General features: G+C 42.3%; 2 protein-coding genes across 2 annotated transcripts; both read left to right on the forward strand.

Moving 5' to 3' along the window:
• The first annotated feature begins 2387 nt into the window (after positions 1–2387).
• LOC121531727 (tyrosine--tRNA ligase, mitochondrial) lies at positions 2388–11896 on the forward strand. Its single transcript, XM_041837131.2, has 5 exons — positions 2388–3178; positions 3425–3592; positions 3945–4100; positions 4229–4399; positions 11522–11896. The coding sequence occupies exons 1-5, from the start codon at positions 2391–2393 to the stop codon at positions 11679–11681; spliced, it is 1443 nt and encodes a 480-aa protein (XP_041693065.1). The 5' UTR covers positions 2388–2390; the 3' UTR covers positions 11682–11896.
• A 4002-nt stretch (positions 11897–15898) lies between these two features.
• LOC121531728 (cyclin-dependent kinase inhibitor 1B) lies at positions 15899–19603 on the forward strand. Its single transcript, XM_041837132.2, has 3 exons — positions 15899–16634; positions 17055–17184; positions 18127–19603. The coding sequence occupies exons 1-2, from the start codon at positions 16199–16201 to the stop codon at positions 17171–17173; spliced, it is 555 nt and encodes a 184-aa protein (XP_041693066.1). The 5' UTR covers positions 15899–16198; the 3' UTR covers positions 17174–17184; positions 18127–19603.
• The last annotated feature ends 7415 nt before the right edge of the window (positions 19604–27018 follow it).

Raw genomic sequence — 27018 nt, forward strand, 5'->3', positions numbered from 1 at the left:
CCAAGCATCAATCATGTCACCAGAATAAGAACCTCGATATTTACAGTGAGGGAATTAAGTATTTGATCCCCTGCTGATTTTGTACGTTTGCCCACTGACAGACATGATCAGTCTATAAGTTTAATGGTAGGTTTATTTGAACAGTGAGAGACAGAATAACAACAAAAAAATCCAGAAAAACACGTCAAAAATGTTATAAATTTATTTGCATTTTAATGAGGGAAATAAGTATTTGACCCCTCTGCAAAACATGACTTAGTACTTGGTGGCAAAACCCTTGATGGCAATCACAGAGGTCAGACGTTTCTTGTAGTTGGATACCAGGTTTACACACATCTCAGGAGGGATTTTGTCCCACTCCTCTTTGCAGATCTTCTCCAAGTCATTAAGGTTTTGAGGCTGACGTTTGGCAACTCGAACCTTCAGCTCCCTCCACAGATTTTCTATTGGATTAAGGTCTGTAGACTGGCTAGGCCACTCCAGGACCTTAATGTGCTTCTTCTTGAGCCACTCCTTTGTTGCCTTGGCCGTGTGTTTTGGGTCATTGTCATGCTGGAATACCCATCCACAACCCATTTTCAATGCCCTGGCTGAGGGAAGGAGGTTCTCACCCAAGATTTGACGGTACATGGCCCTGTCCATCGTCCCTTTGATGCGGTGAAGTTGTCCTGTCCCCTTAGCAGAAAAACACCCCCAAAGCATAATGTTTCCACCTCCATGTTTGACGGTGGGGATGGTGTTCTTGGGGTCATAGGCAGCATTCCTCCTCCTCCAAACACGGCGAGTTGAGTTGATGCCAAAGAGCTCGATTTTGGTCTCATCTGACCACAACACTTTCACCCAGTTCTCCTCTGAATCATTCAGATGTTCATTGTCAAACTTCAGACGGGCCTGTATATGTGCTTTCTTGAGCAAGGGGACCTTGCGGGCGCTGCAGGATTTCAGTCCTTCACAGCGTAGTGTGTTACCAATTGTTTTCTTGGTGACTATGGTCCCAGCTGCCTTGAGATCATTGACAAGATCCTCCCGTGTAGTTCTGGGCTGATTCCTCACCGTTCTCATGATCATTGCAATTCCACGAGGTGAGATCTTGCATGGAGCCCAGGGCCGAGTGAGATTGACAGGTCTTTTGTGTTTCTTCCATTTGCGAATAATCGCACCAACTGTTGTCACCTTTTCACCAAGCTGCTTGGCTATGGTCTTGTAGCCCATTCCAGCCTTTTGTAGGTCTACAATCTTGTCCCTGACATCCTTGGAGAGCTCTTTGGTCTTGGCCATGGTGGAGAGTTTGGAATCTGATTGATTGATTGCTTCTGTGGACAGGTGTCTTTTATACAGGTAACAAACTGAGATTAGGAGCACTCCCTTTAAGAGTGTGCTCCTAATGTCAGCTCGTTACCTGTATATAAGACACCTGGGAGCCAGAAATCTTACACAATGTATAATCTCGGAAACCCAGAACTAAAATATTGCGTAATTGCATCAGATGCTCGATTTTCTGGGGGCAGATGTGTTAGAAAAGGAACTAGAGCAAGTGGAATCAGGTCTGTAGCTTCACCCCCTCTCTTTGCAATTTATGGCAGGTCTATGGGCCAAATGTCCCCTCTACCCCCCTTGCAAAATTCCCAAGATGCAAGCACCTGCGAAATCGCTGAATAAAAAGAACACAATACATTTAAAAAATCCATAAATGTATAATTATTGTGAAATGTATATCTATAGGCTACATTGGGGATTTTCTTTCATAATTTTTTTAATATCTGGCATTAGCGTGTAAGTCTACACTTTAGGGTCTAACTGTAAACACGCCAAATAGCCTACACGCCAATCGCCAAAATGCTTTTGGGAACGGGCAGAAAAAGTCAGGACAATAACCAGATTTCCTTCCAACCTTTTTATGCTAGTACAGTAGCCTACATGTCGGATGAAAAATGTAATGACAGGCCTGATGGAAACAGGTAGGCTAAACTTTCCAAATGTCGACAAAACAAAATACGCTAGACAAGGTGGGACCTTTTTGTGTCGGTAAAATAAATTATGTGAGAAATGTTGGTGGAAACGCTTGTATGCGCAAATATTGATATACCGTAATAACCATCAAGTCGAAGTAAACTTGGAGTCACGTGATGACATGTTGTGTGGTCCTCCCACTACCACTCGTCGGGAAAGCATGCAGTTTACTACAGATTAAATAATTAATTATGATGAACTTCACAGGGTGGTGAAAGTGCACAGTGATGAGGGTGATGCTCCTTTCAATAAAAAGGCCACAGGTCAGGAGGAACAGGCAGGGAATGGTAAAGTTGCACAATACACTAGATGGCGCTATATTTTTACTGTCATACATTAGTCCCTTTCATCTTCCTGTCCAGTGTGTCACAGTTTCCAATATGGCGGCATCCATAGCCGGGTATTTTTCACGTGTATCGTGGCATGGTTCTTGTATTATTTTGAAAAACACACTCCCATGTATAACGTTAAGATACAGGTTTAATCGCTCTGCAACAACCCAAAGTGGACTTCTTTTTTCTCTAAATAAACGGGGCATTTTGAAGGACGCTTTCCCCGAAAACGCAGCCCAAGATCAACTTCCTCAACTGCTGCAGTCTGGGTGCCAGACCGTGTACTGCGGATTCGACCCCACAGCAGACAGCCTTCACGTGGGTAATTTACTCGCCATCATCGGGCTATTGCATTTTCGAAGCGCAGGACATAATGTCATCGCTCTAATCGGTGGTGCAACAGCACAGATAGGGGACCCAAGCGGGAAAACGAGCGAGAGAGAGCAGCTACCCTCTGATGTATTGGAGGACAATACACGGGCTATCAGGGAGAGCTTGCAGCGAATCTTCACCAACCATGAACTGAATTTCCACAACGACTCTAAAAAGCTTGGCACTGTAACCCTATTGAATAATTTAGCTTGGTACAAAGACTGGAATGTGGTTGCTTTTCTGTCAGAAGTTGGCAGACGTTTCCGAATGGGGACCCTGCTCAGTAGGCACAGTGTCCAGTCCAGGTTGAAGAGTGCAGAGGGCATGAGCCTAACTGAGTTCTCCTACCAGCTGTTTCAAGCCTATGACTTCTACCACCTGAACCAGAATCACAGCTGTAAGATCCAGCTGGGAGGGACAGACCAACTGGGCAACCTGATGTCTGGGCATGAGTTCATACACAAGTAATGTTGCATCAGATTCATTGGACACACACACACACAGAGACATTTGCAAATGAATTGACCAATTATCACATTGATTCCAGATATTGTAGCCTAGCATCTGCATGATGCATCAGACACCAGAGTGATGCTTCAAGTCCATAAATAGCCTATAGTAATAAACATGCAATAACACACACTTGCCTCAACATTAACTGACCAGTGATGGTCTCTTTAATATCCATTATATCAATTTCTCTGTGACAGGGTGACTGGACAGGACGTGTATGGGCTGACCATCCCACTAGTGACCAGCTCTGCGGGGGACAAGCTGGGGAAGACAGCAGGCAATGCAGTGTGGCTGAACAGGGACAAGACGTCTCCGTTTGACCTCTATCAGTTCTTCCTCAGGCAGCCTGACAGCAGTGTGGAATGGTAGGTGGCTGGAGACTGAGACCCCAATAGAACTGGACCCACTTATCAGAGCATTCTATTTAGGCTTATATTCATTCTCGTATAATTTGATGGTTTGTTTGTATAGACTAGGTCCACTTGGCTAAACCTGAGTTTGTGAAACCGGCCTTGGGCAGTATTGAAGCGTCTCAGAGTAGGAGTGTTGATCTTGGATAAAGTCCCCGCTCTATGATTTAAAAGGCGAAACTAGATCAGCACACCTACTCTGAGACACTTTGTGAACATGGGACCTGATAGTATTAGCACCTGAGTGTAGCCTATGTATGGTGATGTTGGAGACTGAGTCAGTGTTGATTGATTGTGCTACCTGCAGGTATCTGAAGCTATTCACCTTCCTACCCCTGGCCGAGGTGGAGAGGGTGATGGAGCAGCAGAGACAGGAGCCAGGCAAACGGCCCGCACACAAACGCCTCGCTGCCGAAATCACCAAACTGGTCCACGGCAAGGAGGGTCTGGAGAGTGCCAAAAGGTGAGGAGTGTGTGCGTGTGTCCGTGTGTGTTGTATGAGTGCACATGTGTATAGGTCATTTGGGTGTCATTAATGAGGTCTCGCTTGGCACTATTAATAATGCTATGTGTGTATGTGTTCCTCTCCAGGTGCACCAATGCCCTTTACCACTGTAACATACAGGCCCTGGAGCAGATGAGCGATGCTGAGCTGCAGGAGCTTTTCAGAGAGGCCCCCTTCCATGAGCTGCTGCTGGAGCCAGGGACCACAGTACTGGATGCCTGCCGCAGGGCAGAGGCCATACCCCAGGGGGCCAAAGGGTAGGGCTCCCCCTTTACGTTCCTCTGTTCGTTATACCTGACCCGACAACCTCACATGGAGGGTCGCTCACTCTCTGTTTCACTACTTCCACCCAAATGGCTTTTACACGCTATCTCTCTTGTTCTCTATTTATTTTTTCCTTTAACACAAGGACCGCCTTTCAGCCTGTAAGAATGTTGAGAACATTGCCAGGCATCCCCTTTAGCATACGCATCAGATGCATATCAACCCGCAAGGCGTACAGAGGCCCATTATCAGCAACCATCAGTCCTGTGTTCCAATGGCACGTTGTGTTTGCTAATCCAAGTTTATCATTTTAAAAGGCTAATTGATCATTTATGTTAGCACAGCTGAAAACTGTTGTGCTGATTAAAGAACCAATAAAACTGGCCTTCTTGAGACTAGTTGAGTATCTGGAGCATCAGCAATTGTGGGTTCGATTACAGGCTCAAAATGGCCAGAAACAAAGAACTTTCTTCTGAAACTCGTCAATCTATTCTTGTTCTGAGAAATGAAGGCTATTCCATGCGAGAAATTGCCAAGAAACTGAAGGTCTCGTACAACGCTGTGTACTACTCCCTTCACATAACAGCGCAAACTGGCTCTAACCAGAATATAAAAAATAGTGGAAGGCCCCGGTGCACAACTGAGCAAGAGGACAAATACATTAGTGTCTAGTTTGAGAAACAGACGCCTCACAGGTCCTCAACTGGCAGCTTCATTAAATAGTACCCGCAAAACACCAGTCTCAACGTCAACAGTAAAGAGGCGACTCCGGGATGCTGACCTTCTAGGCAGAGTTGCAAAGAAAAAGCCATATCTCAGAATGGCCAATAAAAAGAAAAGATTAAGATGGGCAAAAGAACACAGACACTGGACAGAGGAAGATTGGAAAAAAGTGTTATGGACAGACAAATCGAAGTTTGAGGTGTTCACATCAAAAATAAGAACATTTGTGAGACGCAGACCAAATGAAAAGATGCTGGAGGAGTGCTTGATGCCATCTGTCAAGTATGGTGGAGGCAATGTGATGGTCTGGGGGTGCTTTGGTGGTGGTAAAGTGGGAGATTTGTACAGGGTAAAAGGGATCTTGAAGAAGGAAGGCTATCACTCCATTTTGCAACGCCATGCCATAACCTGTGGACGGCGCTTGATTGGAGCCAATTTCCTCCTACAACAGGACAATGACCCAAAGCACAGCTCCAAACTATGCAATAACTATTTAGGGAAGAAGCAGTCAGCTGGTATTCTGTCTATAATGGAGTGGCCAGCACAGTCACCGGATCTCAACCCTATTGAGCTGTTGTGGCAGCAGTTTGACCGTATGATACTTAAGAAGTGCCCATCAAGCAAATCAAACTTGTGGGAGGTGCTTCAGGAAGCATGGGGTGAAATCTCTTCAGATTACCTCAACAAATTGACAACTAGAATGCCAAAAGTCTGCAAGGCTGTAATTGCTGCAAATGGAGGATTCTTTGACGAAAGACACAATTATTATTTCAATTAAAAATCATTATTTCTAACCTTGTCAATGACTACATTTCCTATTCATTTTGCTATATTTCCTATTCAAACTAATTTCATGTATGTTTTCATGGAAAACAAGGACATTTCTAAGTGATCCCAAACTTTTGAATGGTAGTGTATACTGAACAAAAATATAAATGCAACATGCAACAATTTCAACGATTTTACTGAGTTACAGTTCATAAATGGATTTCACATGACTGGGCAGGGTGGACCTGGGCGGGCATCGAATCAAATCAAATCAAATTTTATTGGCCACATACGCCGAATACAACAGGTGCAGACATTACAGTGAAATGCTTACTTACAGCCCTTAACCAACAGTGCATTTATTTTTAATAAAAAAAAGTAGAATAAAACAACAAAAAAGTGTTTAGAAAAAAAGAGCAGAAGTAAAATAAAATAACAGTAGGGAGGCTATATATACAGGGGGGTACCGGTGCAGAGTCAATGTGCGGGGGCACCGGCTAGTTGAGGTAGTTGAAGTAATATGTACATGTGGGTAGAGTTAAAGTGACTGCATAAATAATGAACAGAGTAGCAGCAGTGTAAAAAGATGGGGTAGGGGGGGCAGTGCAAATAGTCCGGGTAGCCATGATTAGGTGTTCAGGAGTCTTATGGCTTGGGGGTAGAAGCTGTTGAGAAGTCTTTTGGACCTAGACTTGGCACTCCGGTACCGCTTGCCGTGCGGTAGCAGAGAGAACAGTCTATGACTAGGGTGGCTGGAGTCTTTGACAATTTTGAGGGCCTTCCTCTGACACCGCCTATAGAGGTCCTGGATGGCAGGAAGCTTGGCACCAGTGATGTACTGGGCCGTACGTACTACCCTCTGTAGTGCCTTGCAGTCGGAGGCCAAGCAGTTGCCATACCAGGCGGTGATGCAACTAGTCAGGATGCTCTCGATGGTGCAGCTGTAGAATTTTTTGAGGATCTGAGGACCATGCCAAATCTTTTCAGTCTCCTGAGGGGGAATAGGCTTTGTTGTGCCCTCTTCACGACTGTCTTGGTGTGTTTGGACCATGATAGTTTGTTGGTGATGTGGACACCAAGGAACTTGAAGCTCTCAACCTGTTCCACTACAGCCCCGTCGATGAGAATGGGGGCGTGCTCAGTCCTCTTTTTTTTTCTCCTGTAGTCCACAATCATCTCCTTTGTCTTGGTCACGTTGAGGGAGAGGTTGTTATCCTGGCACCATACGGCCAGGTCTCTGACCTCCTCCCTATAGGCTGTCTCATCGTTGTCGGTGATCAGGCCTACCACTGTTGTGTCGTCGGCAAACTTAATGATGGTGTTGGAGTCGTGCCTGGCCATGCAGTCATGGGTGAACAGGGAGTACAGGAGGGGACTGAGCACGCACCCCTGAGGGGCCCCCGTGTTGAGGATCAGTGTGGCAGATGTGTTGTTACCTACCCTTACCACCTGGGGGCGGCCCGTCAGGAAGTCCAGGATCCAGTTGCAGAGGGCGGTGTTTAGTCCCAGGATCCTTAGCTTAGTGATGAGCTTTGAGGGCACTATGGTGTTGAATGCTGAGCTGTAGTCAATGAATAGCATTCTCACGTAGGTGTTCCTTTTGTCCAGGTGGGAAAGGGCAGTGTGGAGTGCAATAGAGATTGCATCATCTGTGGATCTGTTGGGGCGGTGTGCAAATTGGAGTGGGTCTAGGGTTTCTGGGATAATGGTGTTGATGTGAGCCATGACCAGCCTTTCAAAGCACTTCATGGCTACAGACGTCAGTGATACGGGTCGGTAGTCATTTAGGCAGGTTATCTTAGAGTCCTTGGGCACGGGGACTATGGTGGTCTGCTTGAAACATGTTGGTATTACAGACTCAGTCAGGGACATGTTGAAAATGTCAGTGAAGACACTTGCCAGTTGGTCAGCACATGCTCGGAGTACACGTCCTGGTAATCCATCTGGCCCTGCAGCCTTGTGAATGTTGACCTGCTTAAAAGTCTTACTCACATCGGCTACGGAGAGCGTGATCACATAGTCATCCGGAACAGCTGGTGCTCTCATGCATGCTTCAGTGTTGCTTGCCCACCAACTTGGGAGACAGGCCCAGCCAATCAGAATGAGTATTTCTCCACAAAAAGGCTTTATTACAGACAGAAATACTCCTCAGTTTCATCAGCTGTCCGGGTGGCTGGTCTCAGACGATCCCACAAAAAATTTGTCAAAGACTCCAGCCACCCTAGTCATAGACTGTTCTCTCTGCTACCGCACGGCAAGCGGTACCGGAGCGCCAAGTCTATGTCCAAAAGGCTTCTTAACAGCTTCTACCCCCAAGCCATAAGACTCCTGAACAGCTAATCAAATGGCTGCCCAGACTATTTGCATTGTTCCCCCACCCCCTCTTTTACGCTGCTGCTACTCTCTGTTTATTATCTATGCATAGTCACTTTAACTCTACCTACATGTACATATTACCTCAATTACCTCGACTAACCTGTGCCCCCGCACATTGACTCTGTACCGGTACCCCCTGTATATAGCCTCGCTACTGTTATTTTACTGCTGCTCTTTAATTATTTGTTATTTTGATTTTTTTAGTTATCTATTTTTTACTTAACACTTATTTTTCTTAAAACTGCATTGTTGGTTAAGGGCTTGTAAGTAAGCATTTCACCTGTTGTATTCGGCGCATGTGACAAATACAATTTGATTTGATTTGAGGTGAAGAAGCTGGATGTCGAGGTCCTGGGCTGGCGTGGTTACACGTGGTGTGCGGTTGTGAGGCCGATTGGACGTACTGCCAAGTTCTCTAAAACGATGTTGGAGGCGACTTATGGTAGAGAAATGAACATTCAATTCTCTGGCAACAGCTCTAGTGGACATTCCTGCAGTCAGCATGCCAATTGCACACTCCCTCAACTTGAGACATCTGTGGCATTGTGTTGTGTGACAAAACTGCACATTTTAGAGTGGCCTTTTATTGTCCCCAGCACAAGGTGCACCTGTGTAATGATCATGCTGTTTAATCAGCTTCTTGATATGCCACACCTGTCAGGGGGATGGATTATCTTGACAAAGGAGAAATGCTCACTAACAGGGATGTAAACTAATTTGTGCACAGAATTGGAGAGAAATAAGCTTTTTGTGCGTATGGAAAATTTCTGGGATCTTTTTTTTTTTAACTCATTAAACATGGGAACTTTACATGTTGCATTTATATTTTTGTTCAGTATAGAAATCAAAACGTTTTACCTGCATGTGACTCTGAAGGACGATTTGATAAAGTGATGCTCCTTTCCCTGGATCTGTCAAATCCAAGCTGCGCCCATCTCTACATTTTGACAACTGATAATATTGTCACTCATCAGACTATTGTCAATTTAATCTTGTCTTTAGGATAACTTTTATTATGTGTGGAAGTAGTTTTGGTATAGTTTAGGTGTAGTTTCGTTGGCCGGCTGCGAAAGCTGACAGGTATCGTTTGTTTCCCCATCAACTTGGATAGAGTCAAGGAAATGTTTTGCATTATTCTAAAGGGCTACAGCAACACGCAGCATGTTTTAGTTTCCCTTACAATACATTTGATTTGTAATAGAGTTATAGTAAATAAAACATTCCCGTAACATCTTCGTAAAGAGAATGGTATCAACCTGCAGTCAAATGATTAACATGAGCCCCAACGCTGATAAATAGACATAACACAAGCTCTTCATTACACTATTGTTGTTCTAAATTAAATCAACTTCTTCACCCTCCTTATCATTCAGTTAGGCCTCACTTAAATTTGATTGTGAAGTAACGTGCATAGGGCTGTGGCGGTCATAAAATTCTGTCAGCCGGTTATTGTCATGCAAATCTCACGGTAATTGACCATTAATGAACATAAACATCTTTAGCATCTCCAGGCCTCCGCATACAAGTTGCTGATGCGTGCCTTTGGAACGTCTGCATTTAAAAAGTCTAATAAATCAGTTTAATATACACCATCAATATAAATCCATTATTTATTTTAGGCAGCTTTAAAGAAACATTATAATATGAAGAAAATGTACACTACATGACCAAAAGTATGTGGACACCTGCTTGTCGAACATCTTATTCCAAAATCCCCTTTTGCTGCTATAACAGCCTCCTCTCTTCTGGGAAGGCTTTCCACTACATGTTGAAACATTGCTACGGGGACTTGCTTCCATTCAGCCATAAGAGCATTAGTGAGGTAGGGCACTGATGTTGGGCGATTAGGCCTGGCTCGCAGTTGCCGTTCCAATTCATCCCAAAGGTATTCGATGGGGTTCAAGTCAGGTCTTTGTGCAGGCCAGTCAAGTTTTTCCACACCGATCTCGACAAACCATTTCTGTATGGACCTCGCTTTGTGCACAGGGGCATTGGCATGCTGAAACAGGAAAGTGCCTTTCCCAAACTGTTGCCACAAAGTTGGAAGCACAGAATCATCTAGAATGTCATTGTATGCTGTAGCGTTAAGATTTCCCTTCACTGGAACTAAGGGGCCTAGCTACTACGCGCTTCAGCACTCGGCGGTCCCGTTCTGTGAGCTTGTGTGGCCTACCACTTCGCGGCTGAGCCGTTGTTGCTCCTAGACATTTCCACTTCATAATAACAGCACTTACAGTTGACCAAGGCAGCTCTAGCAGGGTAGAAATTTGACTTGTTGGAAAGGTGGCATCCAAGGATGGTGCCACGTTGAAAGTTACTGAGCTCTTCAGTAAGCCCATTCTACTGCCAAAGATTGTCTATGGAGATTGCATGGTGGTGTGCTCGATTTTATACACCTGTCAGCAACAGGTGTGGCTGAAATGGCTGAATCCACTAATTTGAAGGGGTGCCCACATACTTTTGTATATATAGTGTATGTTTTGCATTATTCTAAAGGCCTATGCAACACATAGCATGTTTTCGTTTCCCTTACAATAAATGTGATTAGTTATAGTAAATAAAACAGTCCAGTAAGTAACAGCTTCTAATATACAAAGTAAAACCTAAAAGATAATGATATCAGCCCGCAAATCGCATGGTCAAATGATTTGCTATAAACATGAGCGCCAACGCTGATAAATAGGCATAACACAAACTCATCATTACACTGTTGTTCTAAATTTAATCAACCTCTTCACCCTCCTTATCATTCAGTTAGTCTGAATTTAAATTAAATTGTGAAGTAACGTGCACAATTATTGCCCATTCATCCATTTGTCATTCATTCAGTGAGGAGAGAGAGGCACATTAGCGCTTGGCTGGGTACCAATGTCCTACAACGCATTGTCTTGGTGGGTTAAGTTGGGAATAGGTGTGGGGGGGAAATTGTAAAAAGGCTCTAAATACTTTTCTGTTTGTGATTTTAAAATTCTGACAAGTGAGCGACGTAAAATACAAACATTTTAAGAAAAGTCAGGGAAGGAGCAGGACTTTTTTTGGGGGGTCGATTTTAATTTTATTTACAAAATGAAATGTCAGTGGCCGTTGCTTTCTGTGTTTGTTTCTCTCTCACTCTCTCTATTTCTCTCAAATTCTTCATTTTTTTGTCTGTCTGGCTTTCAAACGGTGTTAACTGACTATTTCTGTGTTGTGTTGTGATGTGTTGTGATGTGTTGTGATGTGCTGTGATGTGTTGTGATGTGCTGCAGGTATCGCATGGTATCAGAAGGAGCTGTATGGATCAACCACAGTAAGACAGACTGCCCAGAGCAGGTACTGATCCCTGGCCAGCACATCCTGGCCAACGGACTTTCTCTCCTCAGAGTGGGCAAGAAGAACTTCCACATCATCAAGTGGCTGAATCTGTGAGTGGCACTGGGACCTTAGAACTCCTATGGACTGTTTGTGGACTGGAGGTAGGACCGCAAGCTGGGAGGCTTAGGTGAAGGGAGATGGATATTGGAAATGGACCTGTATTGTTTCAATACATCCCTGTTTGTGTCTGAGGGAATGTAGTGCACTATATACGTGTGGATTGAATGATACTGTAAGATATGGTATTAAATATATTTGTTGGAAGGCTTTTTTTCTTGTTAGTTGTATGTTACCTACTGTGTCCGTAAACAGTTTTATTTTTGTGATCATTAGATATTAGATAGCAGATTTGCCTAGTATTGAATTTCACCACTAGGGGTCAGTATCGTCTTGTCTTTAAATGAGGATCAGGAAAAGCCTCCTGGAGCAAGCCTGAAGCAAAGCTTGGTTGTAAGACCCTAGTTACATCCAGGAATTAAAATTCAATGGCAAAAATATCTGACAGCTAAAATAAATGATCATTTGAAATGAAATAAAATGACAATAGGAATAGGGAACTAGAGAAGTACATTTCCTGAAGAAAATGTGTGCTTGCTAGCTTGTTTTAAAGTATTTATGGTTTTGAAATAAGTTATAGTAGTGGTACTGACTAGTGTTGCGCGGGTCATCTGTTTGTTCACCCGCACCCGCCCGCAATTGCTAATAACCCATCCGCAACCACCAACTATATGTGTTAAAGTGAAAATATAGAAAATGCGCTATAGGCTACAGTCAAAGACAGCAGAATGATTTCTTGACGGGGTGCTGATTTTTTTTCTTCCTGATTTAGATATATTTCTGCTTATAATTTCTGACATATTGGAAGGCTATTTGTTAGTCAACTTGTCTATTATTAGATACATGTAGCTTATCTTCTGTCATTATATGTTGCCTTAGAAGAGTAAGTAAACCCTTGCTCAACAGAATAATGTAATAGATCGCTAGAATGAATGCTTCAATCTAGTTGACATTGGTAAAGTTTTCTCTGTCATCTTTCGCGGAGCAAAGACGTTTAGGGAATGGGGAGAAAATACAATAATGCAAAAAAAAGATTTTCTGTGCAAAATGTCCAAATGACATCAGTTTGTCCGGTTGTAAGAAAAAAGAAAGCTGTGAAAATGACCCAAAGTGTTTCTGATAATATTTCAGTTCGGCTTCGATTAATATTTTATGTGGTTGAAATACTATCAGCTTTTATGTTGCTTTTATGATGAAGAAGACATCACCTCTACAGATGGTATCTAACTGAGCATTGCATTCTATCAAGATGCAGAAATAAATAAATCATATTTCTCCACTCCTGTTCCCAAGTCCAAATTTAGCCTACATTTGGTGTATAATTTTACTGCAAGAAATGCTTAATTCTGCAGGAGTTATTATTAAGGCTATGTGAGAGGTTATAGAGCTAGAGTCAGTGTCCAGATTTCTGTTTCCATTTAACCCATCTAAACAGTAGGCTACAGTTCCCTTGACGTGCCATAGGCCTATTTGAAGTCGCGTCTTGTGACTGTCAAATTTGTATAGTGCCTCATAATCATCACACATAACATCCTCTTTTACCACTTCACCAAATCTTTTCCAAACATTTCTTTTCTGGCCCTCCCTTCTCTTTATTTTCAACTCTCCTTTCACAGCTTTTGTCTTATTGAATAAAACTTTGACAATGTAATTTTTGCCTCCATGGATTGACATTCCGTTTTTCTGCCCGTTCCCAAAAGCATTATTTGGCGATTGGCTGTGTAGGCTATTTGGCGCGCGTACAGTTAACCCCTAAAGCTTAGGTTTATGCACTAATACCAGATAGCCTAAAATAATGAAAGAAAAACCTCAATGTAACCTATATATATTGCAGAAGAATTATACATTTTATGGATTTTTTAAAGTATTGTTTCTCTTTGTTCAACCCGTCCACCACGCACCCACCCTTCAGCCACACAATATTTAGTGACCCAAAACCCGTCCGCCCCACGGGTATAACCGCGGGGCCTGCGGGTTATGAGTCAACCCGCGCATCACTAGTAGTGAGTCCAGTCGTAATGGTGGTGACTGGTTATAGTTGGAAAAGTAGGTAGATGGAAAGATTGGCTGATTGATTGAATGGATAGCCTGAACATGGTGTCTCTAGCTTGAACAGTTCAATAGCTACTCAGTGTTTCACCTAAGATGTCTTTCAGCAGCGGTGGCAGGGTTAGCGGGGTGGGGGGGTGCATATAGGCAGAACACAGTCTTCGTGGTTGGGGTATTTTTTTTATTTGGTTGTTATTCAAATAAGCTGTTACCGCGTTTCAACACACATGCTTTCTGTTTCATAATTGTAACAAAGGCACTCCATGAATAAAATTGATTGAACACTTGAATGTTGGTGTTTTTTGTGGGGTTTTAGTTTTTACATATAGCCTACAGTAACATAAACTAATGAAAATGTTAAATAAAAAAATTAAAAAATCGTATTCTAATGTTACCTAAGACCTTCATAAACACAACCAAAGTATTATTTTTGCAATAGCATATATGACCTTTATTAATTACACTGTTAGAATGTTGCAGTCAGAATGACTCCTCATTAGCTTGAAGGGGGGTCCCTCGAGACCCAGCGGTTCTAGTGTTAAATGGTTCAGGAGGAGTTGCGCTGCCAAAGTTTCCCTATGTAAGTCTTTAGCCCTTTTATTGCCATTGAAGTGCATTAGGAGCTCATTTAAATATTGTTGTAGTACAAAAAGTATAGATTCTATCAAAAATATGTAATAATTTATCTAGCAATCAAAGTTGGGGTGGTCTGCCCGTTTGAAAGTTGGTTTCGTGTTTATAGCTTATACGGTTATAGAATTTATGCAAATGTAAACTGATTTAAAGGATGGAGGAATCAAATAATTTATGAATCTATGAAGCGTTTCCATCATCCTGAAGTTGGTTTGGAGTTTCTAGCTTGAATGGTTAGAAAGCAGTGGCACTGTGAATACTGTATCTACCTCTCATGGTCACCATTGACTCTAATGTTAATATTGCACATTTTAAATCGTTATAGTTCAAAAAGTGTAAATGGCATCAAAAAGCCTTTGACATGCAATCTAAGTAAGGTCAGTCTGAACATCTCAACGTTGTTCTGGTGTTGATAGCTTAAACGGTTCAAGAAGAGATGTGCGGCCAAATTGTATCATTTTTAACATTGAAGTCTATGGTCATTTGATTCCCATTGAAATGCATGGGAAAATATTTTCTCAAGCAATGTAAGTTGGGGCCGTCTGCACATTTGAAAGTTGGTTTCTTGTTAATATCTTAAATTGTTTCAGTTCTAAAGCGGGCAGAAGAAATGTAATAAGTAGAAGAATTATGTAAGAAATCTAGTGTCTTGCTTTCAGCATGCACACTAATTAAAAACAAGTGTATGTTTGTCACATTTTGATATGGGTAAAAAAAAATATTATACACTCTTACTGCAAAGTCTGTTTCTATTGCAGATGGCAAAGGAGTTATTGGAATGTATTTAAGTAGTGTTTCATTGATGGTTTGATAATTATTTCTAAATTGTCTCATTTAGATATACTGCAGAAAATATTGTTTTCCCAATGAGATATGCTTGCCACTACTCTTATACCTATCCCCTTTGACCTTGACCTAGCTCAGATAAGTAAATATTCTCATCTAAATCATGGAGAGAAATAACAAGTCACTGCCATGTAAAATAATTAAAATGTTCCGATTTTATTTTATTTTTTAGAATGATTGACAGATGCATGACAATGGAAGTTTACCATACCCCAAGCAACACGTTGCTTCACACTGACGTGTGTATTTTCAAATGTTTCAAATCATTAAGGTGGTATTACAATCTCCACATTTATTAAAAAACTATTATAAATCTATAATTAACATATAACATTTGATTTCCCCCCCCGTATATTTATTGTTCCATTTTGGTGCTGAAAATCTCTGACATAAAGATAGACCACATTGCCATTCAAATATTTTCTCCACATAAACTATCTATTATTAGTTTGTTTTACGTTTCCTTATAATGACCCTCTATTTAGTTACATCCACTGCTACAATGTTACAGAAGCCTATTGTGGTTACAGCAGGTTTCATGAAGTTAAAGTAAGGTATTGAACTGTGACTTTTGTTGCAAAGCCTTTGTAGAGTGTAGATAACCTTAAGAGAAATGGGCGGGCCTATACTCTTTAACCAATGAATGCCCTTCTTCGTTTTAAATAGTTCTCTGTGTCAATCATTTTTTACCACAGTCAGCCTCCCCTCAATCGCCATATTGGGTACTGAAAAGGTTTGTCTGTTGTTTCTTCTCTCTTACTACGAGACGAAATTGACAGGAGTGGCTTCAGTTACTGCACTTTGTTTTGATGGTCTGTCGAGACTACTTTTGCTCGCATTGCCACATTGGAAGTTAGCTTTTCTATACAGACCTATGCATGCGTTTGTGTTGATAAGCCGTTTTACTCTTGTTTTGGATCGCGGTGAGCAAGGAGGAAATACGCATTTTTAAGTGTTCTATTTGGACGTTCTTTGATTCTCGGAAAATGTCAAATGTTCGTGTTTCAAATGGGAGCCCTACGTTTGAAAGGACCGATGCTCGGTTTTCGGATCACCCCAAACCGTCAGCCTGCAGAAACCTTTTCGGCCGGGTTGATCACGAAGAGTTAAAGAGGGATTTAAAGGGACATTTGCTAGAGATGGAAGAGGCGTCTTCAGCGAAATGGAACTTCGATTTTTCAAGTCACACACCGTTATTGAACGGGAGATTCGAATGGGAATTAGTGGATAGTAAAGACATTCCACATTTCTACAGCAAAACTCAACGATCGGTTAAGGGCCTTTGCCCCTCTGGGAATAACAATGTGGATCTTAATGGGAATAGTTGTGTGGTGGTGACTCCTCGGCAGCCCTCTGAAAACACAGAAAGGTCGGAGAGCAAAGAGCAGTGCACCGGGCAGAGAAAAAGACCAGCCAGCCATGGTACGCGTTTATGAATGATGATAAATTCTAATCATGATATCAGTCTGTCTGCTTTGTCTTTCTGCCTTCTGGCAATTTTTCCGGTGCTGGCCCATTCACTGATGTAATTTGTATCAGCCAGGCTCGACGTTGTAACCTTGTAGTATACTGTTTGTTTGCTACATAGTCGAAAGTTACCAGTTAGATGACCCACTTTATCAGTTATTCTAAATAAAAGCGTTACAGCAATTATTCTCATCGTTTTCAGTAGGCTTTACTGGTAGCATATGACTGCCTACTTGTCAGGTTGTGAAGGCATAGGATCTGATAAGCAAATCACTAAAGATGGAAAAAATGTAACGCTATTCGCGATACTTAATTTTCGAGAATATCATTTTGACCTATATAACGTTATATTTAACTTTTTGATTTCTCTTCCAGACCCCTCGTCCCAAAATAAAAGGTCACACAGCAGTTCGGATGAAGTTACTCGTTGCCCAGCCTTGGCGCATTCTGTAGAACATACACCCAGGAAAACCAGTCCCAGGACTCAAACGTGAAGATGACAAAGGTGAGCAACTTATCTGATACAAATGGACAGAAGGACTATGGTCTCTTGGAGCTTGGAATATGCTGGGGTTTCTCTATTTCTAGCTCAGGCAACTAGTTTAATAGTTCGTTGGATATTGTCAGGCTTTAGTGAGACGGAGTATACTGTTCTGGAATTATTTTCTCAACTCACCCAATATATTGGCAAAAAAATGTCAGATTTTCCTGCATAATGCAGCTGTTAAAGTTGGGTTTTGTGACGAGACAAATCACTTGACGTGTTCCTGTACGCATTTCAGACGTGCTGTCTAAATAATGTGAAGCAGTTGTGAATATCCCACATATGCGCAATTGCCAAGTGGCCATTCGCTTTAATGAAGCTCGAAATGTATGATTAACTATATCGGTGTGACGTTCAGTACGGTTTAGTAAAAGGTTAAAGTTCAAGAGGCTACACATTGGCAACATTTACTACTGCCACGGTGAGGTTGAGGTTCCGACGAAACTGTAAACAAGTCTCAGAACAACACTATAGTAACACGTCAGCAACCACTGCCCTCACTAGAGGGAGAAGAGGCTGGTCTCCTCAGTAGTGCCCTATGCAGGCTAGTCCCCTCTCAACATCTGTCCATTCTAGTGAATGAAAGCACAGTAGCCTATCCACGTTTTTTTTAATAGGCCTAACGTTTTATTGAAACTTGCAATAAAGTATGTGTATTAGAGATGGAGATAACCAATTATAATTTGGAAAATGAAAGTATTATGGTGACATCTTGGTGCTTTGAATGAGTCAGCAGGGTTTCTTTTTGACTAAAGTATTTTACTATCTTTAGCCTATTCTTAGAAATGTTTTGTCATGTCAAAACTACTACCACATCTGTTTTTTATGCATTTGTATGTAATCATGTTCACAGTTGTAAATTAGAACTGATCTCACAACTTTGTTTTTCATTTCTCTCTGCAGAGCTGAAGATGTATTTCCCCTTTTGTCATCGAAAGCCTCAGTGTTGGTTGATTTTGAAGAGGAACTACAAAGAAAATGAAACATATCAATTCTCCCAGAGGATGGAGATGCTGTGCAAGCACTGAATATAAACACTAAAGTTTTGGCACTCATAAAATTACTGCCTCTAAAAGCGGTCAATGTAGCAGTGTGCAATTAGGTTTTATTTCCTTTTTTGCTCATTTTTTTTTTTTTACTACCTGTGTATATATTTCTTTTCATATGTAGCACATAAAACGAATTATGATTTGGAAAAACATCCGTTAGGTAAAAGGCGTGAATTTGACTTGAAGAATTGCAGTGTAGTTTTGTTTTCAAAATGCTGTGTATCTTAAGGCAGTGAGTGTAACCTGTTTAAGTATAATAAATCCTGCTCCATTTAAATGATTATGGATTAAATAATTGTTCCTCATCAATATAGATCTTCATAGGTCATCCCTGTATGTAAGGAGAGAAGGACGGTACTTAATTTGTAGCCTTGTATTTCTTTTTTTTTCAGGTCATTTAAGTGTCACTCAACCTGGGTTCTCAGCCACCCCACAAACAATTTCTGTTATGACCAAAACATTGATGTGAAGTCAGCCAAGATTTTTTGTATTTTGTTGAGAGATAAAAATCTGTAGGCCTATATCTGTAACTTAGGCAAAATTCTGGAATATCAATTTCTTTAACAAGTGTTCCTCATCGTTTTTGAAAGTCTAGCCAATTGTGTTTTTCTGAAGTTGTGTGAGGTTATCATTTGCTGAAGGATAGTCTGTTAACTGTACTGGTAGTATGAATCAACTTCATCCTCTCCCTGACATGCTCAAATATGTCTTTATTAATTTAACGGTTATTTTACTTTTTAATGAGGTGTTTCCATATGGCTGGAATAATGCCCTACAATACCAAATACATGGTTGCTTAAATATGGCTGTGTCGACGCTTTCACTTACCATCAGGTTGCCTTGACATAGTACTCCTGTGTGATTTAAGAAAGATAATATAATTTGTTCATATCCCCCTTCTTCTCCCTGACATTGTTAGGCTGCTGATCATGCAAATGTAGCTTCGAAAATAACTTTTATTTCACCCAGTTACAATTGACCTTTGTTCAGAGTCTAAGAATTGTCACAAAAAAAAAAAAGCAGTCACTCTACCTGTGTATTTCGTGTAAATCTTTGAAGTGTACATAACTGTGTAAAAACACTGAGAAATTATACTAACTTATTTATGTCAGGCTTTTTTTTAATGTAGAATAAAATGTGTTTTTGATTACGGTTATCCAAAGTGGCATTTACATTATACAAATTATTTTTTTGTAAAAGCATATTTTTGCTAGTTTTTATTTTATCAAATAAGGTTGCAACCTGAGCCTGATAAAAATATTTGATGTGCATTTTGTATTGTGTGGTTATAAGATATGTTGCAATCAATTAAAGCTGAGAAATTACATCTATTTATCTGATTTGTTGGTCATGTTCGCACTGTTGATAGGAATGCTCTCCAGCCTACACACTAATCTCTCTTTCTCTCAGCCAGTAGTATAAATATGTTATATTTAGATTACACTCATATCATCCATATTCCTTTGTTTCATAACTTGTTTCATTATACAGGTTGCATAGAGAACCTGCGCTCTGTCTATATAGCCTACTCGTGAATCACAAGTAAAAAAGCCTGTCAGGGCTCTGCTTTTAGGCAACAAAACCTACCTTAAATTCAGTTTAATAGATTGCTGTGATTGTTATACCTCAGTTCTCTCCATATCCACTGCTTTTAGTATGATATTTTAGATCATTTACAATCCTGGAATGAAGTCAAAGGCATGCAAAGATTTAACTCGATAAAAACGTATTTTTGTGGTGGTTTTCATAGCATTTATGATTAGATACAGTATTTTAGTAAATTAAATGATCGTTTTATCAATTGGTGTATTCTCTTCGGCTCGAGGACAAACTGGAACCAAACCGTGCGTATTGGATACCATTTGGCACATTACGCATGTATGTTTGAAGCTTGAAGTAGCACGTAATAGGATCCGGTAAATACAAACGACGTTGTTGCTACTACTACAGTTACAAAATCAGGCTATTTCAATATATTTTAGCTTGTGTTAAAAATCGACTGTGCCGCCGTCTGCGCAGTGACACTCCCAATATGATGAAATCGTGAAGTATTTCAAAAAATGCCTGGTGATTGACGTTTGGGTCCTCCAATCCGGTTATGTCTAAGGTAAGCACACCACTGTTGCATCCAATTACATTTGTCTAATGGCATGTTTGAAACGTAGTAGTTTTTCTGCAAGGTTTCCCCACCAAAAAAGACACGTAAAACGGTTAACTTTAATGCTATCCACACAGGTCCACAATTGAAATACTTAAATTAGGCTTAGAACATGCATTTTTTAATATATTTAATCTCAGATAGTGCATAATTATTACATTTTACATTGACATTTTAGTCATTTAGCAGACGCTCTTATCCAGAGCGATTTACAGTTAATGAGTGCATACATTTTCATTGGTTATATTATAGCCTATAGTTTTATAGATTAAAACTATACAAACAATATGTTGATGTAGATTGTTCATTTGCCTTATTTTGTAGCCAATTAGGTAATTTGTTTAAACAAAAAATATGAGTATCCTCTGTTTCATCATGAAGACATGTTTTGTCCAAGATGTTTTACTGGGCTACTTGAAATACAATTTCAGCCTTATTTGGAGAGTTGTTTGCAACAATTTATAGGCCTACTATATTTTACAACTATAAAATGTAGCCTATATTTTCAACCAATATATTTGCCTACACAAATAGCATCAATTTTGAAAATAAATCTGGTTCCCAAATCCTTTTAATATTTTCTATTTTTTAAATAATCTATTTTGGTAATCATCAATGACATTGTAAAGATTTGCAACAAAGCAAAGCAATAAAAACATGTTCACAGTGATATTTGAAAGTCTATTGCATAATTTGTCATGCATTTGTCAAGATGCACACCTGTGCCATTTATCACCAAATTCCATCTGATCAGTTCCATGGCAATTTAAGACCTTGACCTTCTGGAGTGGTCAATTCAATCCATTAGTCTGATTCACACCCACACACGTGCACCAACCATCCACTACAATTCTAAAAAGGTTTATTTTTAAAGAGGAAATTGAGTGTTGAGTTGGTAAGGGCTCCTTCCTCTCCTCACCCTACTACAGCCTGAAAGCACCAGAAAGCAGGATGCAACAGGAAGACACCTGCAGCAGCAGCTCTTAGAGGGCCCCTGATTCATTCTGAAGTGTGCAGGTGGGTAACCTTAGCTCTGCTGTTCACCCCCACTCAGAGCTGGGTCCATTGTCCATGTGTGTGTGGCTTTGTGCGGAGGGCCATTGTGAGGGGTGGGCGCTCGGCACTGTTGTGTCTGAGGCTCCCAGTCAGACAAAAGGGCCCGTCTAGGAGCCTCCGCAGTGCTCCGCCCTGCCGGCCGAAACACTGGAGAGGAGGAGGAGGAGGAAGTGCTGTCTGCAGTCTGAGAATACCACACTGAGAGTATCGCTGCGGGACGGGGGGATGGTTTGTGTCATTAAGTCACATTGGCATGGATAAAGGTCAAGGTCAATGTTGGGTTATTAGTGCCAAACATTGAGTACACTAATTTGTTGGTTCATTTAAAACAGGAGCCCCTCTGTTTTTATAATGCTCACCAGGAATTCTGTCATGCAATGCTGTTTTTTTTCTTTCTGTACAATTAAATAATTAATCTATAACTAAATGGTAAGTTTGACCATGCAGGCAATCCTGGTTATTCTCCAGAGGCCCAACCAACAGCTGGACTGGAAATGTTCAACATGAATGTAGCCTACACTGTTATTACATTGTTATTATCCAGGGGCACAACTTTCACTGGGGACAGGGTGGGACATGTCCCCCCACATTCTGAAAATGCATTTTTGTCCCCCGCAGTTTTATCATTGGAATGTGAAACAAAACGTGTGCTTTAGGACCATGCGGACGCCTCTGAGCAGTCGGTTAGGCTGTTTGGAGTGTTTATCCGACTGGTTAAATTAAATAACAAAATAAGTTATGTCCCCCCCACTTCTAAAACCAAAGTTGTGCCCCTCTTATTATCTGTGGTTTGACAAGCAACTTCTCAGGTTTGATAAAGACAGTCATTCAATGAGCCATAGACAAGACTATGGAGGCCAAAGAATGTAATCCACCATTTTTAAGTCCCAACTTTCAGCAATGGCCCTTTGCTATCTCCTTGAAGTGTTTCAAATTCACACACAAAACAACGCATAGTTCTCTACTTTATTCTTATTCACTCTGACCACCATAAAGAAAACCGCTATGAAGTTGAGGAAATTCCAGAACATTTCTTTGTCTCAGTTTTATATTTGCCAAGCCAGGCAGACAGACTGAATTCACACTTCCTAGTTATATCAACAGCAGCAGGTTATCTTTTCCTGTTAACCGCATCAGCACTTAATATAAAACCACTAGTTCCTCCCCATGTTTCCTGAACTGGCCACAACCAACGTCATAACCCAATCCCCTGGCACCATCTCCTACGGGGGAAGAGCGCCCACAAACAGACACCTGCCTGTGTTCCCTCTTCTCTGAAACATACAGCACAATGATGGCCAATGAGTAGTTGGAGATGAATGATTGGAGAGGGTGGAAGAGAGAGGGTGAATGCTGTGTAGAGATGAGAGATGAGATGCTGCATAGCATCAAATGGAAGATGTACAGATGTGTCTATGGCATGTTTGGTTTTCGGGGGGAGCGATGGTTAGGCCCTAATGCTCATTAAACGAGCGCACCTGCAGTCTATCAAAGAGCCTTTATCTGTTATCGGCACATAGCTGCTCAAGTACACAGATAGAACCGCGAAAACAAGCAAGGCAAGGCACACTCTGTCCCTCTCCTAAGTACCTCCTACCCCATGATCAGTCTGTCTGTCTATCTGTCTGTGGTAGGGGAGAGTGGGGTAAGTTGAGCCATTTTTTACATTCATCATCACTCCGTCAAGGTAAATATAGACTCACTGGCCAGTTTATTAGGTACACCACCACGCTCCTACAGACGGATGAGTCAAGTGGCCGTGGCTTGCTATATAAAACAGGCAGACAGTCATCGAGGCATTCAGTTACTGTTGGATTAAACGTTAAAATGGGCAAAATGAGTGACCTAAGCGACTTTGATCATGGTATGATCGTCAGTGCCAGGCGCGTCAGATCTAGTATCTCAGAAACTGCCGCCCTCCACTTTTTACGGACAACAGTGTCTAGGGTTTACAGAGAATGGTGCGACAAACAAAAACCTTCCATTCAGCGGCAGTCCTGTAAGTGAAAACAGCTAATTGATGAGAGAGGTCGAAGGAGAATGGTAAGAATCGTGCTAGCTAACAGGCGGGCCACAAACAGATAAATAACGGCCCAGTACAACAGTGGTGTGCAGAACGGCAACTCAGAACACACAACTCGTCGATCCTTGTCACAGATGGGCTATTGCAGCAGACGACCACAACGGGTTCCACTCCTATCAGATAAAAACAAGAAGAAGCAGCTCCAGTGGGCACACGATCACCAAGACTGGACAATTGAGGAGTGGAAAAACATTGCCTGGAACATGACAGCAAGTTCAGTTTACTTGAGTGGCATGCGCAGTCCCCAGACCTCAACCCAATAGAGCATCTTTGGGAATAGATGGAACGGGCTGTTCGCAGCATGAATGTACCGCCGTCCAATCTTCAGCAACTGCATGATGCTATTGCGTCAGTATGGACCAACATCCCTGTGGAACATTTCCGACACCTTGTAGAATGCCCTGAAGAATCCAGGATGTTCTGAAGGCAAAGGGGGTCCGACCAAAAAAAGTGGCCTCTTGGCACAACTTACCCCATGTATGGGGTGAGTTGTGCTGTGGGACAGGGTAAGTTAAGCCGTCTACACATTTCTGTACTGAATGAAATATTACCACTACCTTTTTAAAACCGTGTCTATCTTTATTTCCCAAACACAATTCAACACAATCACAATCACTTTTTTGTCTTTTAATCATTTTAAGTATCTTTTAACACAGGCTTTACGCCTAACAAACACTTTCTAGTTTTTTAACACTTTTAACATAGGCCAGGCCATGTTGTTAACTCATATCCCAGCGAAAATGCCTTGCATTACACCTGGGAAGAAAACACTCCAATTGGCTCAAATATTGGCTCAACTTACCCCATGGCCATTAGCTCAACTTACCCCAAGGCAAACATTTTTACTACAGTGCCTTCGGAAAGTATTCAGACCCCTTGACATTTTCCATATTTTGTTACATTACAGACTTATTCTAAAATTGATTAAATATATTTTTTTTCTCAGCAATCTACACACAACACCCTATAATGACAAAGCGAAAACTGGTTTGTAGAAATGTTTGCAAATGTATTTAAATTTCTAAACAGAAATACCTTATTTACATAAGTATTCAGACTCTTTGCTATGAGACTAGAAATTAAGCTCAAGTGCATCCTGTTTCCATTGATCATCCTTTAAATGTTTCTACAAGTTGATTGGAGCCCACCTGTGGTAAATTCAATTGATTGGACATGATTTGGAAAGGCACACACCAGTGCATGTCAGAGCAAAAACCAAGCCATGAGGTCGAAGGAATTGTCCGTAGAGCGCCGAGGCAGGATTGTGTCGAGGCACGGATCTGGGAAAGGGTACCAAAACATTTCTGCAGCATTGAAGGTCCCCAAGAACACAGTGGCCTCCATAATTCTTAAATGGAAGAAGTTTGGAACCACCAAGACTCTTCCTAGAGCTGGCCGCCCGGCCAAACTGAGCAATCGGGGGAGAAGGGCCTTGGTCATGGAGGTGAACAAGAACCTGATGGTCACTCTGACAGAGCTCTAGTTCCTCTGTGGGGAAGTGAGAACCTTTTAGAAGGACAACCATCTCTGCAGCACTCCACCAATCAGGCCTTTATGGTAGAGTGGCCAGACGGAAGCCACTTCTCTGTAAAAGACACATGACAGCCCGCTTGGAGTTTGCCAAAAGACACCTAAAGACTCTCAGACCATGAGAAACAAGATTCTCTGGTCTGATGAAACCAAGATTGAACTCTTTGGCCTGAATGCCAAGAGTCACGTCTGGAGGAAACCTGGCACCATCCCTATGGTGAAGCATGGTGGTGGCAGCATCATGCTGTCTTCAAGAGAGCGAGAGTTGCTCCCCTTCTCAAAAAACCAACACTCGACCCCACTGATGTCAACAACTACAGACCAGTATCCCTTCTTTCTTTTCTTTCCAAAACTATTGAGCGTGCCGTCTTTAGCCAACTCTCTTGCTATCTCTCTCAGAATGACCTTCTTGATCCAAACCAATCAGGTTTCAGGACTGGTCATTCAACTGAGACTGCTCTTCTCTGTGTCACGGAGACTCTCCGCACTGCTAAAGCTAACTCTCTCTCCTCTGCTCTTGTCCTTCTAGACCTGTCTGCTGCCTTTGATACTGTGAACCATCAGATCCTCCTCTCCACCCTCTCCGAGCTGGGCATCTCCGGCGCGGCTCACTCCTGGATTGCGTCCCTACCTGACCGGTCGCTCCTACCAAGTGGCGTGGCGAGAAGCTGTCTCCGCACGCACGCGCTCTCACCACTGGTGTCCCCCAGGGCTCAGTTCTAGGCCCTCTCCTTTTCTCCCTATACACCAAGTCACTTGGCTCTGTCATATCCTCACATGGCCTTTCATATCATTGCTACGCTGACGATACACAACTAATCTTCTCCTTTCCCCCTTCTGATAACCAGGTGGCGAATCGCATCTCTGCATGTCTGGCAGACATATCAGTATGGATGACGGATCACCACCTCAAGCTGAACCCTGGCAAGACGGAGCTGCTCTTCCTCCCGGGGAAGGACTGCCCGTTCCATGATCTCGCCATCACGGTTGACAACTCCGCTGTGTCCTCCTCCCAGAGTGCGAAGAGCCTAGGCGTGACCCTGGACAACACCCTGTCGTTCTCCGCCAACATCAAGGCGGTGACCCGCTCCTGCAGGTTCATGCTCTACAACATTCGGAGAGTACGACCCTGCCTTACACAAGAAGCGGCACAGGTCCTAATCCAGGCACTTGTCATCTCCCGTCTGGACTACTGCAACTCGCTGTTGGCTGGCCTCCCTGCCTGTGCCATTAAACCCCTACAACTCATCCAGAATGCCGCAGCCCGTCTGGTGTTCAACCTTCCCAAGTTCTCTCACGTCACCCCCCTCCTCCGCACACTCCACTGGCTTCCAGTTGAAGCTCGCATCCGCTACAAGACCATGGTGCTTGCCTATGGAGCAGTGAGGGGAACGGCACCTCTGTACCTTCAGGCTCTGATCAGTCCCTACACCCAAACGAGGGCATTGCGTTCATCCACCTCTGGCCTGCTGGCTCCTTCCTCTGCGGAAGCATAGCTCCCCCTCAGCCCAGTCAAAACTGTTCGCTGCTCTGGCACCCCAATGGTGGAACAAGCTCCCTCACGACGCCAGGACAGCGGAGTCACTCACCACCTTCCGGAGACATTTGAAACCCCACCTCTTTAAGGAATACCTGGGATAGGATAAAGTAATCCTTCTAACCCCCCAAATTGTAAAGTGGTTATCCCACTGGCTATAGGGTGAACGTACCAATTTGTGAGTCGCTCTGGCTAAGAGCGTCTGCTAAATGACGTTAATGTGCCCTTGAGCAAGGCACTTGACCCTAATTGCTCCTGTAAGTCGCTCTGGTTAAGAGCGTCTGCTAAATGACTAAAATGTAAATGTAAATGTCTGTGGGGATATTTTTCAGCGGCAGGGACTGGGAGACTAGTCAGGATCGAGGTAAAGATGAACGGAGCA

This window comes from Coregonus clupeaformis, chromosome 19, assembly GCF_020615455.1.
Source record: "Coregonus clupeaformis isolate EN_2021a chromosome 19, ASM2061545v1, whole genome shotgun sequence".
Lineage (NCBI taxonomy): Eukaryota > Metazoa > Chordata > Actinopteri > Salmoniformes > Salmonidae > Coregonus > Coregonus clupeaformis.

What these genes read in the sequence shown, in the direction of transcription:
- LOC121531727 (XM_041837131.2), top strand. Translation starts at nt 2,391, where the DNA reads ATGGCGGCATCCATAGCCGGGTATTTTTCACGTGTATCGTGGCATGGT. An exon ending in GGGCATGAGTTCATACACAA is followed by an intron (nt 3,179 to 3,424) that starts GTAATGTTGCAT and finishes TCTCTGTGACAG; the next exon opens with GGTGACTGGACAGGACGTGT. An exon ending in CCTGACAGCAGTGTGGAATG is followed by an intron (nt 3,593 to 3,944) that starts GTAGGTGGCTGG and finishes TGCTACCTGCAG; the next exon opens with GTATCTGAAGCTATTCACCT.
- LOC121531728 (XM_041837132.2), top strand. Translation starts at nt 16,199, where the DNA reads ATGTCAAATGTTCGTGTTTCAAATGGGAGCCCTACGTTTGAAAGGACC. An exon ending in AAAAAGACCAGCCAGCCATG is followed by an intron (nt 16,635 to 17,054) that starts GTACGCGTTTAT and finishes TTTCTCTTCCAG; the next exon opens with ACCCCTCGTCCCAAAATAAA.